The 17,605-nt window shown below is 40.4% G+C and overlaps 1 protein-coding gene and 1 non-coding gene across 2 annotated transcripts; one reads left to right on the top strand and one right to left on the bottom strand.

Moving 5' to 3' along the window:
* The first annotated feature begins 387 nt into the window (after nucleotides 1-387).
* On the top strand, nucleotides 388-13,489 carry LOC117994997 (uncharacterized). Its single transcript, XM_069508195.1, has 13 exons — nucleotides 388-691; nucleotides 1,875-2,046; nucleotides 2,600-2,692; nucleotides 3,730-3,867; nucleotides 4,311-5,114; nucleotides 5,635-5,762; nucleotides 7,051-7,125; nucleotides 8,134-8,272; nucleotides 8,656-8,756; nucleotides 9,558-9,657; nucleotides 10,151-10,282; nucleotides 11,196-11,402; nucleotides 11,540-13,489. Exons 1-13 carry the CDS (start codon nucleotides 618-620, stop codon nucleotides 11,717-11,719), a joined length of 2,343 nt encoding a protein of 780 aa, XP_069364296.1. The 5' UTR covers nucleotides 388-617; the 3' UTR covers nucleotides 11,720-13,489.
* Nucleotides 13,490-14,491: 1,002 nt separating this feature from the next.
* On the bottom strand, nucleotides 14,492-14,600 carry LOC117995230 (U6 spliceosomal RNA). The gene has a single exon (XR_004675470.1). It is a non-coding gene; the product is annotated as a U6 spliceosomal RNA (small nuclear RNA).
* Between the last annotated feature and the right edge of the window lie 3,005 nt (nucleotides 14,601-17,605).

Below are 17,605 nucleotides of genomic sequence, written 5' to 3'. Positions count from 1 at the left end.
CTCCGTAAGATTTGTTCTTGATTTGTTCTTCAACAGCGCCCTCCTGTCAAAACAAAAAAAATTACATTCAAGTGCCAAAAGATCCTTGTCGCATGTATTCATTCTCGACTCGTCTTGCCTACATCACAGACTGCCTCGGTAGGAGTAATAAAAATGATAGGTAGTAGGTGCTATGCCCTTTTTTTCTGATCGGTGGCTGTGGTTCAGGCTTCAGGCACTCGTGTGGTTCAGGCAAAGAATTTCTAAGTACCTATTGCTACTTATTCCTATGTCGATGGGTTCAGCATAGTGATTACATACTCTTTGGTTCATGGATAAAAAATCAAAGACTATATAACAATAGTGTTCTGTGGTATATAATCACTACTTTTTAAAAAAGGACTGATATCCAGGGCCGTTAAATAAATAATAAAAAAAAGAAAACGTTTAAAAAAAAATGAGATATGAAAGAAAGAAATACCTATTATTTTTGCTTGTATTTTCGCCATGAATCATGATATTTCTCTAATTTGATTGATTTCAGATCTATTTACTAAGTCGATTTGCTTAACAAGCACTAAGCATAAGAGTATGTTGGAGTTCATTTATCTAATGTGAACGGAAATACAACTAATAAAATGAAATGTTGTGTGCCTTCGTGTAATAGCTTGAAAACAGACTCGAAAAACACTCAAAAAGTTACCTTTCACAAGTAAGTGGTGCTGTTTTCTTATTGATAAACATCAACGCAAATAACAAGATAATCTTTTTCTTTTATATAAATAAAACAGTGCCGTGTAGACAACATGCAGCCTAAACTTGTGGATGTACCTAGTTAGGAAGTGTCTAGCCGACCGTCCGACGGAAAGCGAAATTTATTTTTATTGAGCCGATGTAGTTAACATAAAATGCATTTAGGTTTCCTATAACGTTGACCCACACTACTAAAGGATTTTGATTTTTGGCGGATCAGTGTAATGACTTAACCGCCGCCCATGAACATTTGTAAGAATTTGTTGATCTGCCACCATTGACTTATATATTAGGTACTTCGTATGGACAGGGTTATTGAACAAACAAAATGGCACAGAATCATTGGTGCTTATGCTCAGCAACGCCTGGATTTCAAACGGGTCGTTCATTAGTATTTAAGAGATGGCGTTGATTTATTTGGTTTCTAAACGGTGAAAAATTTTGTTCACTTGACCATATCTTGTCATTTATATCTGTGTCTGCCCCTTGAAAAAGTTGGTTCCACAATTTGCATGTGTGTGGAAAAAGTATCTGGCACAACCGTAAAGACCAGGTGATGAACTTCGACCACCCAGGTGGTGAGGGTGAAATTGCTTATGGTGGCTTGTGGTGTGGTTGTAGAAAAAGGAGGGTGGAATGAGGTCAAACAACACCTCAGAACACTCACCGTTATAAAGATGATAGAATACGCAAAAGGAACTTATGTCTTCAGTTAGCCAGGCTTACAAATATAAATTTCTTTATTGCGAATCTGCTTTCCAACAAGCTGGTTAGTTTGGGAGTTAGTGTCCACAAGTTGTACAGTCTGCTTTTGGATCTGATCAAATGGAAGGTGTTGGATACTAAGGTACTCCATAAAAACATCCAAACTTTTATATTTATAATTTTACTAGCTGATGCCCGCGACTTCGTTCGCATGGATTTAGGTTTTTGAAATCCCAGGGGAACTATTTAATTTTCCGGGATATAAAGTAGCCTATGTCACTCTCCAGGTCCTTAACTATACCCAAGCAAAAAATCACGTCGATCCATTGCTCCGTTGCGACGTGATTGAAGGACAAACCAACAAACAAACACATTTATAAGGGTACTGATTCTTTTACATTGATTAGGGTTAGGATGAATAGTGCTTTGGATTTCAGGGTTCCGAAAGAGAAATTGTGTCGAGTAGCCTGGTTTGCAGCCCTAGGCATAGAGGAGAGTGACCTAGCTGAAGCTCCAGTGGTGTGCTCGCTACATTTCAAAGACTCCAACTTCTATAACAGCAAGAATGGGTCGAGGATAATGCAAAGAGGGGCTGTGCCATTTGTACAGGTAAATTACTCACACCCCATTTATTAATAATGTTTACAGTTAGGTACTACAATTATTAAAAAAAACCGGCCAAGTGTGAGTCAGGCTCGCGCAACAAGGGTTCCGTACTACAGTCGTATTTTTTCGACATTTTGCTCGATAATTCAAAAACTATATGATGTATAGAAATAAATAAAAATCTGTTTTAGAATGCACAGATGAAGCCCTTTCATATGATACCCCTTTTGATATAGTTATCTTGATTCGAAAATTGAAAAAACTAATTATTAGTTCATGACCACAATTTAATTTTTTTTGTGTGATTTAACCACAAATTCATGGTTTTCAGATTTTTCCCCGAATGTCAGCTTTAAGACCTACCTACCTGCCAAATTTCATGATTCTAGGTCAACGGGAAGTACCCTGTAGGTTTCTTGACGGACCGACAGACAACAAAGTGATCCTATAAGGGTTCCGTTTTTCCTTTTGAGTTACAGAACCCTAAAAAAAACATAAGATTTAAGCGTGAAACAAACCATGCGACAAAAGTAAAGATTGTTTTGATTAATTTCAGGTCTGTATGATATGTCTGGATACGAACTGTAGACTGTACCCGCTGAGCAAGTATAACCTGGAGCAAGCATTTGAAATATTGACAGGTCTTCAAGTAAGTTGTTTTCAATATTTATTTTGTGGAAGCAAAGCTTTAAAACTCATTTTCTGTTTGGTGGCCATTTTCTATGGAACAAATTAGTATGAACTAGCTTATGCTCGCGACTTCGTCGTCGTGGACTACATAAATTTAAAACCCCTATTTCATCCCCTTAGGGGTTGAATAATCCTTTCTTAGCGGACGCCTACATCATAATAGCTATCTGCATTCCAAATTTTAGCCCGATCTGTCCAGTAGTTAGAGCTGTGCGTTGATAGATCAGTCAGTCAGTCACCTTTTCCTTTTATATATTTAGACTATAGACATTACTCCTGGCTGGAAAAGATTTGACCTACTCTCTGACAATCTGCTCAATTCTACTTTTTACAGTTATTAATTAACTACAGATATCCATACTAATAACTGTGATAGCCTAGTGGTTAGGACATCCGCCTACTAATTGGAGGTCGGAGGTTCGATCCCGGGCACGCACCTCTAACTTTTCGAAGTTATGTGCGTTTTAAGTAATTAAACATCACTTGCTTAAACAGTGAAGGAAAACATCGTGAGGAAACTTGCATGCCTGAGAGTTCTCCATAATGTTCTCAAAGGTGTGTGAAGTCTACCAATCCGCACATGGCCAGCGTGGTAGACTATGGCCAGACCCTTCTCACTCTGAGAGGAGACCCGTGCTCTGTAGTGATCCGGCGATGGGTTGATCATGATGATGATGATGATGATCCATACTAATATTATAAATGCGAAAGAGTGTCTGTCTGCCTGCTAGCCTTTCACGGCACATCCTTTCTACCGATTTTGACGAAATTTGGTACAGAGTTAGCTTACATCCCTAGGATGGATATAGGCTACTTTTTATCCCAGACAATCAAAGAGTTCCCACGGGATTTTCGACAACTTAAATCGCGGACGAAGTCGCGGGCTTCGTCTAATAAGATATATCGGAGAGTGTGCCAGACAGGCATGACATGCCCTTTGCCAAGGTCAAGTGTGTGCCTACAATGAATTAGAAAAATGAGGTGACCGTGTTCCAGTTGCAACAAGCGGTGCCGTATCTGACGCCGGCAGTATGCTCGGAATGTGCTCAGCGGCTGTCCAACTGCAGTCAGTTCCGACACAAGAGTTTGAGGGCGCATGTGCTGTTATTTGAGCTATTTAAACAACACGAACTGGTAAGTAACAAGGGCTCCCCCGCAAATTTTTTTTTATAAAAAAAGGCGAGCAAACGAGCAGCCGGGTCACCTGATGTTAAGTGATTACTGTCACCCATGAACATTTGCAGTACTAGAGGAACCACCAATGCGTTGCCGGCCTTTCAGGAATTTGTTGTGAAAGGCAAGCAAAGTTTATAGTAAACTTACGGACAGATTACAGATAGATTGATTAATTTCAGCCATTAATAGTTTAGTATTTATTGTACTTTATAAGTCCCGCAAATTTCTAAAGCGCATGACCGCCATTTTAGTGACGTCAGCACTAGACTGAAGTTTCGAGCTGATGGTATTTTTTACTTAAATATACGTCGAATGACGTCAAAATGATTTTAATGAGACATGGTTCCAGCGCAATAGCAATTTGCGGGACTTATACTTTAATTTGCTTTACTTTTTATCAGTTAACAGTGTCAAAAATACGAACAATAAGTCGACAGGAGCACGGGCTGGCATCCAAGATAACACATAAGTTGTTCAAACCTAACCACTGTGACTTAAACGTTGTAGACAGCTCATCTGTAGAAATTGAGATAGACAATGTAGAAACAAAATCCATAGTCAAAGTAGAAAAACAAGACGAAATAGTAATAGCTTTAGAACCTAAAGAAAATGACAGTTTAACAGAATTAGCTACGCATGATATCAAAAGTGATTACAATGAAGATATTGATATTGATGTCGATTTTTTGAGTGATGAAAACGATGGGGACTTTCTGAATAATGATGATGGGTTTTCGGATGACAATTTGGCTCCTTTAAATGATAAAAAAATAAATGCAAGTAATTTGGCAGGTGATGATATTGAAGTCGGATTCGTTACGAAAATCGAAAGCGATGATGAGAAATTACCTAAAAAAGTTGTTAATAACGTAAAAAGGACCAGAAAAGTGTGTCCGAAAGGAACTAAACCTGTTCGTAACAGACCGAAGGCTGCTAAAAGAAACGTTACAAAAAAAGTAGATGAATCGAAACCTAAAAGAGCACCTAGAGCCATAAAGTCTGGTGTTCAGAAATTAGTTAGAAAGATTAGAGACAAGTTGAGTAAATTGGAAACAATTAAATTGACTCTGGAAGAGCAAATAGAGGAAATCAATAAGAGGAAAGAAACTAGTAACTACAAGAATTCTAGTTTTCAATGCGATGTGTGCTACAGAGGGTTTATTTCTGAAATTACTTATACCCGACATATGGAGAAACATTCCAAGGTAAGCTTCGCATGCTGCAGGTTGTATCAGGCAGATTTTTAGGGTTCCGTACATAACTTATAGGATCACTTTGTTGTCACACCGTGTGTCTGTCTGTCAAGAAACATACAGGGTACTTCCCGTTGACCTACAATCATGAAAGGCAGGTAGGTAGGTTTTATAGCAGCTATAAGAAGAAAAATCTGAAATCTGTGAATTTGTGGTTACATCACACGAAAAAAAAAATTATTTGCACCTGGTATGTAGTGTACCATGTAGATTTTTGTATTTTGGTGGATTATAGTAAAAAAGCTGAGACCCGCGACTTCGTACGCGTGGATTTAGGTTTTAAAAATCCCGTGGGAACTCTTTGATTTTCCGGAATAAAAAGCCTATGTCATTCTCCAGGTCTTTAACTATACCCATGCAAAAAATCACGTCAATCGGTTACTCCGTTGCGATGTGGTTGAAGGACAAACCAATAAATCAACAAACAAAAACACTTTCGCATTTATAATATGGGTACTGATTTTGTGTGCAGTCGTTCGGCACGCTGGAGTGCCCCGTGTGCAAGCAGTACGTGAGCGACAAGCACGCGCTGCACAAGCACAGCAAGGCGCACGCGACGCGCTACAAGTGCACACTGTGCGAGTACACCGCCATGACCTAGTGAGTTCAATTTCAATTTCATTTATTTGCTGATACACACATATATAACGGTGGGGTGATTACATAAAAAGTTGCAACAGCAACAGCAACGCGACAGCAGTAGCAATCCGACAGTACATTTGTTGTCTCTCTTCTTCTTATGTTGTTTTGTAACTATTGCTGTCTCTCTCTAGCCGGACGTTTGACAGCAATGATCGCGAGATTTACGCCTGTCGCAAACCTGTCGCGAGATACGTAATCACCCCGCGGTACACCCGCAATTATTCGAACCATGGGGTTATCAGTTGATCTTGGCATATCATTTATGTAAATTAAAAGGAGAAGAGGTCCCAGTATGCTACCTTGTGGAACTCCTTGAGTAATCATTTTCGGTTGAGATATGTATTTCTTTTCTGTTACTTTTTTCGTATATCCTATTGATTTGTGTTACTTGACTTCTATTACTAAAATAACTTTTTATAAGACTCAGTGCGTTACCTCTGTTAATTTTGTCTATCAATACATTGATCCACAAAGTCAAAGGCCTCTGTAAGATCCGCCGATTTAATGCCGATACGATTGACTTATCATCAACACCTTTCATGATTTTCTGAAGGTAGTGGAAGATTGCTCTTTTTCTTTCTAAAGCCAAACTATTGTTCTGCTAGCATATCATGTTTCTCTTAGTAAGAGTAATAAGCTGTTATAGATTAGTTAATCTCAAATATTTTTGAAAAAATTTATATAAGCGCTATGGGTCTATAGAACGCCATATTTTCTTTTTCTTTTTTGAACATCGATTTGAAAATAGATCTCTTTAGTTTTTCAGGAAAGAAAAAGAAAATTAAAAAATTCGTTTTTAAAATTTTGTCCTACAAAAAATCCTATATGTATTGCAAATCACTCACGATAGTTTAAAATTAGTCAGTGGGTGTTCACCATCCATCATGGATTTTTATGCAAACGGGTATGGAAGAGTAGTATGCCGAAGTGCGCTTGGCCAGCGTGGTGGTGGACTGCGCCCTAAACTTTTCTCATTCTGAAAGGAGACCCGCGGGGTGATTACGTAAAACGTTGCAGTAGCGACAGCAACGCGACAGCAGTAGCAATGCGACAATTTGCTGTCTCTCTTCTTCTTATTGTGCTTTGTGGCTATTGCTGTCTCTCTGTAGCCGCTATCACGCGTGACGTTTGACAGTAATAATCGCGAGATTTACGCTTGTCGCAAGCCTGTCGCGAGATACGTAATCACCCTGCCGTTCTCAGTAGTGGCCCGGCGAAGGGTTGATGATGGTGATTGTTGTTGCAGCGAGTCTGCGCGAATGCACGAGGACGGGCACAAGGGGACCCGGTACAATTGCGAATACTGTGAAGCCGACTTCATGTGAGTATCATTTCTTTACTCGACTGCGGCTGCCCGAAAGGAGGGTTATGGTTTCATCTGTATGTACGTGTGGACTACACAAATTTCGAACCCCTATTTAACCCACTTAGGGGTGGAAAAATCTTTTTTTTTTTAATTATCAACATAGAGATTGTTTAACAAGCCCGCTTTAGACATAGTAAAAAAAAACCACGAAGGTTTAGGTGAAGTGTGTCATTCCGTTTACAGTACGACAAGGCTCTTTTGGCGCGTGGCGAAAATCGGAACTAACGTTGTCGTCAAGTGACCCCTTTGTTCTTGTTAGAATAGTCTAAGCCTTTGTTCTCCAACAGCGCCCCCCTGTCAATGTCATTCGAGCGCCAAAAAGCCATGTCGAACTGTACTTATCAATACATAATAGTGTATCTATAAATAATTTACATTGTTTATAGAATTACTTCCTTTCTTAGTAAATACCTACTCTTTATAAAGAACACACCCTCCAAATTTCATGTCTCTAGGAGCAGCGGTTTAGGCTGTGCGTTGATATATAAGTCAGTCAGGACTATGAATTTTGACATATGTATGTCCGTTCCTACGTCTGCTCGTAACTATTCAACGGCTCAACCCATTTTGATAAATGATACGTCATTAGATTCGTCTTGATAGCGCTTGTGTTGCTGGATACATAAAATTGTTTAAAAATTAAAATGGTCGATTTTATGCACTTTAATTGCGAGCTGTACAGAACAGCTATTAAAAAGGCTTCTTTTACATTTCATTTAAACGTTTCATAGCTTAATAGCTCAACGGTTGAAAGAGCCGGCACTAATTCAAGGTTTTCGGTTTTTCCCCTTACGTGTGCTATAAGACCTACCTACCTGCCAAATTATATGATTTTAGGTCAACGGGAAGTAGCCTATAGGTTTTTTGACAGACACGACAGACAGACAACGAAGTATAAGGGTTCCTTTTTTCCTTTTGAGGTACGGAACCCTAAAAATATATAATTTGTCTGTTTCGTCTTAGAAAGCACACGTCATATATGACGCACTTGCGTGTGAAGCACCCTTCAGACCACATCTGCAACCAGTGCGGCTACTCCTACCTGAACGAGTTGGGGCTCCGCGCGCACTTGCGGAGGATTCACCGCACGGACAAGATCGAGGTGAGGCCTTTATAAGTCACGCCGATGTACCTGCGCAGAAGTCTTATTTTTAAATGACGCGAAAACATCGCATCCAATCAGTCAGTCAGTCACCTTTTCTTTTTATATTATTTAGTTAATTGTTTAAGATGTCGGTAGAAATCAAGCCGACTAAGAGCTTTCATCGAAAATGCTGTCTCATTCTTTTGAAATACAACAAAATAACCATTAATCTTCATTCATTCCATCAATATAATTCATATTCATCAATCAATATCATTCATCCATCCATTCCATTCCATCAATATAATCGACATCACATTAGAACCATCATTGCACCCGTGCGAAGCCGGGGCGGATCGCTAGTGTGAAATAAATGAAAATTATGTGAAATATTGTTCCAGTGCCCAGACGGGCCCCTGTGCGCGGAGTGCAATGTTCGCTTCGCAAGTCAGACGGCGTACGAACAGCACTTGAAGGTTTCCCCCAAACACTACACGCCCGAGTAAGTTTATGTTCCAGTGCCCAGACGGGCCCCTGTGCGCGGAGTGCAATGTTCGCTTCGCGAGTCAGACGGCGTACGAACAGCACTTGAAGGTTTCCCCCAAACACTACACGCCCGAGTAAGTTTATGTTCCAGTGCCCAGACGGGCCCCTGTGCGCGGAGTGCAATGTTCGCTTCGCGAGTCAGACGGCGTACGAACAGCACTTGAAGGTTTCCCCCAAACACTACACGCCCGAGTAAGTTTATGTTCCAGTGCCCAGACGGGCCCCTGTGCGCGGAGTGCAATGATCGCTTCGCGAGTCAGACGGCGTACGAACAGCACTTGAAGGTTTCCCCCAAACACTACACGCCCGAGTAAGTTTATGTTCCAGTGCCCAGACGGGCCCCTGTGCGCGGAGTGCAATGTTCGCTTCGCGAGTCAGACGGCGTACGAACAGCACTTGAAGGTTTCCCCCAAACACTACACGCCCGAGTAAGTTTATGTTCCAGTGCCCAGACGGGCCCCTGTGCGCGGAGTGCAATGTTCGCTTCGCGAGTCAGACGGCGTACGAACAGCACTTGAATTCTAGAGTAGGCAATAAGCGAAACGAGGCACGCGCGACGCTGGTTGATGAGGTGAATCGGATCTTGTTGTGAGCGACCGCCACAGATCAGTCAGTCTTTTTTATATATTTTTTTTTACGATAAGTAGGCATGGTGTAATGCGCAGATGTATTTTTCTATTATTTTATATTGTATTTCTTTTATATGTTGATAGTAAATATATAAAATGGGTTATGATATGTCTGTATGCACACACAGAACGCGGCAAGTGAACCAGCCGATCCCGCCCCGCAGCAAAGGAACCCGCCGCCACAAGCGACAGCCCGGCGATCCCGATGACGTCATCACGTGCGAACAGGTCATTATTCACGGGTACAGGATGGTATACCGAAAACCGGGACCGGTACAAACTGGTAGTATCCGGACCCGTCCAGTGGTACAGTACGCGGCAGAGAGTAGAGCATTGTCTCTGTCATTGAGACCGACAAAACGTCATATAGTTATATGAGTGACAGAGACAACGCTCACAAAGCCGAAATGTCATTCTAAAGGCCGATGTACATTATTTTCTGCCGCGTACTGTACAAAGCGGTGGGACGCCAGATTCGCCTACCTAACGCACGACTTGGAACGACCATAAAGAGCACTTAAAGAATGGAATAAATTAGTGTCGCATTACTTATAAACTATTTTTTGCAGTTAACACCTTATAGTTAAGGTCGGCAGCATTTTATTTTATATTTACTACATCACTTATACACAAACACACACTGATATATGTATCGATAATATGTGTACACAACACAGCATTATGCGACAGTTGAATAAACTAATTATATTGTTGTGTCCAGTGTGGCATCGAACTCAAGGACTTCTTGCAGTATACATACCACTTCAAGCGCGAGCACCCCGACAAGAACCGCACCCAGTTCGCTCCCAGCAACCGTCCAGTGTTGTGCGAGCAGTGCGGAAGGAGCTTTCAGGTGAGACTCTCTCTGTTTCAACCTCCCCATTCCGCTCTCCGCAAGCGGAAAGTGTTGTGCGGAAGGAGCTTTCAGGTGAGACACTCCCTGTTTCAACCTCCCCTTTCCGCTCTCCGCAAGTGGACAGTGTTGTGCGAGCAGTGCGGAAGGAGCTTTCAGGTGAGACTCTCTGTTTCAACCTCCCCATTCCGCTCTCCGCAAGCGGAAAGTGTTGTGCGGAAGGAGCTTTCAGGTGAGACACTCCCTGTTTCAACCTCCCCTTTCCGCTCTCCGCAAGTGGACAGTGTTGTGCGAGCAGTGCGGAAGGAGCTTTCAGGTGAGACTCTCTCTGTTTCAACCTCCCCATTCCGCTCTCCGCAAGCGGACAGTGTTGTGCGGAAGGAGCTTTCAGGTGAGACACTCCCTGTTTCAACCTCCCCTTTCCGCTCTCCGCAAGCGGACAGTGTTGTGCGAGCAGTGCGGAAGGAGCTTTCAGGTGAGACTCTCTCTGTTTCAACCTCCCCATTCCGCTCTCCGCAAGCGGACAGTGTTGTGCGGAAGGAGCTTTCAGGTGAGACACTCCCTGTTTCAACCTCCCCTTTCCGCTCTCCGCAAGCGGACAGTGTTGTGCGAGCAGTGCGGAAGAAGCTTTTAGGTGAGACTCTCTCCCTGTTTCAACCTCCCCATTCCTCTCTCCGATAAAATTGACGATAGATAACGCCTGTATATGGAACTGTACTTAAATCATACATAAGATGTCGCCTACGCTCTAATAGCGCACTTTAGTCACGAAATTTTCACTAGATGGCGGCTATGTGCCAATAGATGGCGTCTGCGTACCTGTAGACGACAATTGTGTCAATAGATGGCGCTGTACTTATCGCTAGATGGCGACTACGACTTTAAATTAACAATATGTTTTTTTATATTCTAGTCACCGCACCATCTAAAATACCACATGACGAAACACACGGGCCAGAAGGACTTCCAGTGCGACGTGTGCGAGAAACGCTTCCGGACAAAGGCCTTCCTAGACAAGCACAAGAAGACGCACATGGCGATGACGGCGCGGCGTCTCTACACGTGCGCCCTGTGTGAAAAGACCTTCACTAGCCACTCCAGTCTCTACCGACATACATTCGTGAGTGACTTGTCTCTTCAGTCTCAACTGACACATGAATGAGTGTGAAAGGCCTTTACTTGCGTCTTGTCTCACCAGACACCTTATAGTTATGTTATCTATGATATTAATAACATTTATTCTGATTTTTTCCACAGATCCACAGAGGAAAGTCCTTCAAATGTGAAATCTGCGAGAAAGCCTTTAGCAACGCCTCGGAGCGTAACAGTCACGTGTCTCATGTACACATGAAGGTGCCGTGGCCGAAGCGTCACCGTGGGCCGAACAACCGAGGCCGAAGACCTTCGTTAACTAAAGACGAGAATTATGACGATTGATGTTCTAAAATAACATAAATGCAGTGCATAGTTCAGTAAAAGTGATACCTAACAGCAGTGACATTTGTAACAATCTCTAACAGTGTGACCCAATTCACAACACTATGAGCATGTGTTAGCAAATACTTGCCAGACTCAGTATGGCAGTGTGGTGTCTTACACTCGTGACACTAATAATGGCAGTATGTTACAGAGTGGCATACTATAGATAACTGATGAAGCTAGCATATATCACACTAGCGACCCGCCCCGGCTTCGCACAGGTAGCTTATTACAATCTTCGTAGGGATCTCGTAATTTTTTTAAATAAAATGTAGCCTCAGGAATAATGTTGCTTTCTACTGTTGAAAGAATTTTCAACACTATTTACACCAGTATGTAGCAGGTATAGTGAAATCTATGTGTAAGCGTGTGGCAAGTGGCAGTGTTCCGTACTTTTGATATCCATACTATTTAACTATTTTTACTATAATATTATAAATGCGAAAGTGTGTCTGTCTGTCTGTCTGCTAGCTTTTCACGCCCCGGGGAAGGACATAGGCTACTTTTCGTCCTGAAAAATCAAACAGTTCCCACGGAATATAAAAAAAACTTAATCCACGCGGGCGAAGCCGCGGGCATCATCTAGTTTTTAATAAATCTAGCACAAAACAGCTGCCTTATCCAAATTTTTAATATATTTAACTAGCTTATGCTCGCGACGTAGGCCGCGTGGACTACACAAATTTCAAACCCCTATTTCACCCGCCTTAGGGGTTGAATTTTCATAAATCCTTTCTTAGCGGATGCCTACGTCATAATATCTATCTGCATGCCAAATTTCAGCCCGATCCGTCCAGTAGTTTGAGCTGTGCGTTGATAGATCAGTCAGTCAGTCAGTTACCTTTTCCTTTTATATATTTAGATTAATACATTCGGTCAGGGTTTAATCATGTGGTGGCTTATTAATCAAAAGTGGCAACACAAATAATGCTATCAACTGTCATTCGATTTGACACATTCACTCCGCGAATCGCGACGCATACGCAAACATGCCTCTAACGGCACTTGAAGTTCTCGAAGACCAGACCAGATCATCTACCCTGGACCTTACCAGCGCATCTTGGGGGCCCCCATCATCGGAGCGCGTTCCCTCAGTCTGATAAGTGACTGCATTCATAACTCTGATCGTCCACTAGCCATTATTCTTATTAGGCAGTATCTCTACATAGTAAAAAATAAAGTCACTTCCCGCTCTGTATGTATGTATGAACGCGTAGATCTTTTAAACTACGTAACGGATTTTAATGCGGTTTTTACGAATTGATAGAGTGATTTATAGGTAAAGTATTTATTATTATTATTACATTTAGTATAATCACCTTGCACCCATGCGAAGCCAGGGCGGGTCGCTAGTTAATAATAGAATGAAAAAGCATTCATTTAATCGTGTATGGCTGGTATTTTATATGTAGCTTGTAGCTATTGCTTAGAAGTGTAAAGACTTTTGTGAATATTTGTGAATAGTTTTAAAATTATAAAATTATATAATTCTTATAAAATTGTTATTCATTTTTGCTTTAGTTCATAAAATTCTGATGATACCCGCGACTTGGTCCGCGTGGATTTAGGTACATTGAAATTTTTTTTTTACAAAAAAATAAAAACCGACTTCACTACACAAACACTAAAAAATTTTTTTTTTTAATTATCTTTAATTTCAGGAGTTTTTCCTATCGGAATATGCCACTCTGTAAGGCATCATATACATATAATGCCTTCTTTTACAACTGTAACAGAGCCCCAGCCTGATCTGACAGAGGTTGTGATAGGGCGCTGTTACAGCCGCCAATCTAGCGAAGCATAGGAAATCGAGTGATTGCCTTCCATCTCTCCGCCTCGTTACGAACACATTCCAATAATAAGTGGTGTACGTCCTCAGATCTATCAAAATCGGGGCAATTAGGGGATGGAACTTTTTTCATTAAGAAACCAAATTTATTCAGTGGGATGTGTCCGGAACGAAGGCGCATTAAGTGTACACAATCCTTTCTATTTAAAGAACAGTTGCGAACCCAAGATGTAAGAGGCTCCGACTGAATAATACGATACCAGTTACCTTTGTCTCTCGAACGTCGGTCAAAGTATTCATTCCATAACTTTACACACTTCTCTTTTAACGTAGTCTGTATAAAAAGCATGTACTTATAAAAAATCTTCGTATGTTGCCATGTCTACCAGCTGGTCCGCCTTGTCATTTCCGTCTACACCTACATGAGATGGAATCCATTGAATTTTGAGACCTGAGTTTTAGAATCATTTTTATAATTTCGTAAACCATCGAAAAGTCGAGGAGCATCTAGCTAGATGTTGAAGCGCGCTTCTGGAGTCGGTTTAAATCACAAATTTATCAAATACTACATTACTAATATAGGATAGCGCTTCAAGAATAGTCAGTAATTCCACGTGCTTGGAAATACCAGCATCAATTTGGGATTTGGCCCCTATATCCAGCTGAGGATCAAAAAAGGCTGCACCAGAACTACTCTGATTTTTCGACCCATCTGTGTAACTGGTAAAAGTTATGAAATTTGTTATCCAAGTGCCTCATACAGATGGTTCAAATTTGCGGCACTGTACCGCTCTTTGGCTCGATCTATACCTTCAACATACATATTTATGACATCACTAAGATCTACATCTACCACAAATCTAGACTTAACATTTCTAATTTATTACTAGAGTATATCAAAGTATCGATCCAGTCTATGAGTAGCCACAAGCAGAGGAATAAAAAATGTGGAACGCTTCACGATTTTGCGTGTCATCTTGCGCAGGGGCCATGCTAATCTTCTCTGTATTGTTCCAATTTTAGTATAATATGTACTGCCGAAGCGAGTACAAAAAATAATTTAATTTATTACCGAATATATTATGTATACGTATACAAGAGTTAATAATATAATTCCATAATAATACTTTTTGGTGCCGTTGCCAATTGGCTTTAGCTGCGCGAATCGTTTAGACTTCATATTTTTATGAGACTCCACAATGGCGCCTCATTGGCACGGACCCCAAAAATATTATTATGGACCTATATTAACTCTTGTACACATAATATATATATTCGGTAATAAATTAAATTATTTTTCAATTTTTTGTGTGTATTGAAGTGTTTTTATTTTTTTTGTAAAAAAAATTATTTCACAATTTTTAGTGGCCCCATGGTATTAAAATATGCTATGCCTGGTTAAAAATCTACTGTTTACTAAGCTATTACACTGATCGCGAGCAATTTACTCTTATTCGTGGAGGAGTTCCATTGGGGCTAATTCCTTTGTACACAATCTCTAAACTAAACTAAAATGGCACGTCTAAATCTATTGCTATCTCTTTCATAATGTTGCTTGCGGAAAAGGATAGCACTAGATTTAGACCTGTTAATTTAGTTTAGTTTAGAGATTGTGTACAAGAGAATCGGCCCCATTATCTATCTTCGAGTATGTTCATCAGATCTTCCCATATAGGGACCACCTTTGAAGTATACCCTTTCAAACAAAAAAAGAATTTTCAAAATCGGTTCAGGCGTCTTCGAGTAATCAGGGAACATTAATAATAATAAAAAAAAAAGATTCCGACGAAAATTGAGAACCTCCTCTTTTTTGAAGTCTGTTAAAATGGAATAGAACCATTACTACCATATTACTACACAATTATAAACAATTATAGACGGAACGTGAAAAGCTATCATCATATTACACTTTCGCACTTGGATGAATTATATTTGTTGTACTGTTTGTCACACTCAATCCGGCTTTTATAAACTTTCGTTGTAAAGCCAAAATAAAACGTAGGTAGTGGTACTCTTTGGCCCATTTTGGCCAAAATCATAAGTGGCGTAAGTGGCAGCACTGACCACAGACTAAAAATAATTGATTTAAACTTCATTGACATAAAAACTAAAACGTAGTGATTATATACATATCAACATATACTCACAGACTACAGTGTATATACCATTACTCTCTGGAAAGAAAGATACAAGGATACAAGATGGAGTAAATGTACCTATTGATGTGCCTCCGGAAAACATACAGCATTTATGTATGAAGAAGCAATTATGTACTCACCGCATATATGCGCGCTTCATCCATAAACATGTATATTCCTATGCAATAATGTAGTTTACCTTACCGGATATAGGGGCGCTAGTGTCTCACCCAGCAAGGCAGTGAGCCGCTGCCATCTTGGATGTCATAGCGTTGTGTACTTTCGCCGCGTGCGCGTCGAATCTAAAATTATATCGTTAATCCGTCTTCCTTTGCAAAAAAATTATTTTCAATAAGTGCAATAAATGTGATAATACGGTGATCATGATATATATTTTCTTATTATTTCGTAATATTACCGTGGGGACATTTTGGTTGGACCCCACGTGCGCGAACAATGTCGATAGGCTACGTAAGCTAATCGATCTGGTGTTTCGTGCTTATTGGTGCCTGAGAGGGCTCTTGAAAAAGGGGATACCTCGACATCCAGCAGCGATTCAAGCAACGAGCAGGATTGAGAGTGACTCCCGAGAGAAACGGCGAGAAATTACCAGGTAACGATCGATCCTCGGATCGATGCGTTATACAACCAGGTGAGTTTTCTTACATATCTTATAATGCATTTACCATATTGTGTATCTAATGCAAATGAGATGCTAATTGAGAAACCAAATTAAACAAATGGCGATTTGGTTGACGAACGTGTCGACACCGACACCGAAATCTAAATCTGGATCTAGGTTTCTTTAATACAAATTTTGGCGAGGAAAAGTCCCAATGGTTACCTATAATCGGTTATTGAATCTATTTATTTTATGTACAAAGTTAATTGAGTGCAATTTAAATTTTACGCCAGTGAATCGAATGATAACATTTTATCTCGCCCACGTGGCGAGATGTTGGTTATAACAAGACATTGGTTAAATTGCTCATTTAGAGGGGTTTCGTAAACTGAAAATAACGGAGAACTGTACTCACTAAACAATAGCTAACACTTATTTGGCCCCACTGAGGACATCATGGCCGTTACCACCAATGCTTTATTATACCAAACAGAACTCAGTTAAGAATCCAGATACCCCCTTTAATAAATGACTGAAACATTCAGATGATAAAGTCGCCCTTTGGTCTAAGTATCTCCTGCATTTTTATTCTTTTGAATATAATGATTAGCAATAAAGATGGTTAAATAAATAAATAACATTCAGCAAATCATCTTTGTCTTAAAAATTATCAGAACAAACTTTACAAATTGTTTGGGTAACAGGCGAATGTATAGCATAATATAATATGTAAGGCGCAGGAGATGAATATCAGACAGAATTTTCATGGAGATGTTTATTTTAAATACTCTAAGGAAATTTTGGATACGGTATTTGCATATGTCAAAAGTGAATGGTTTCTCAGTGATGGCTGAATGGAGGGTCTTCCACTGGAAGCCTCTCGGACCTCACATATCTGATATGTGAGGTCCGCACCCTTTGTTAGTTTTGGGTGTGATAACCATTTTAAATTATTGATTAAGCTGGAAAAGTACGTCAAATCATTGTGACGTCACATGTCAGTGTTTCATGGGGCCTCGCGTGCTGAGCGTGTGTTTTAACGCTTTATAGGATACTGATTTGACTAGTTGTCAAATACCGGATTGGCTTTTAACAATAGTGACGAGGTTCTTTTTGGATAAAGCAACACTCACTGCGTTTATGCAATCCCCTGGTGGCCCATATTTATAAATATTACAGCTATAAATGCCTACAATCGAAAAACCTATCCAACACAATATGTTACAGGTTATGTAATGACATTCTAATATCGTTGGCAAGCTTTTGGTGCAAACAGTTTTTGTAAATGTCAATTA

Source organism: Maniola hyperantus, chromosome 28 (genome assembly GCF_902806685.2).
Source record: "Maniola hyperantus chromosome 28, iAphHyp1.2, whole genome shotgun sequence".
Taxonomy (NCBI): domain Eukaryota; kingdom Metazoa; phylum Arthropoda; class Insecta; order Lepidoptera; family Nymphalidae; genus Maniola; species Maniola hyperantus.
The sequence above is the reverse complement of the archived record's forward strand: the minus strand, read 5'-3'. Positions and strand labels throughout refer to the sequence as shown.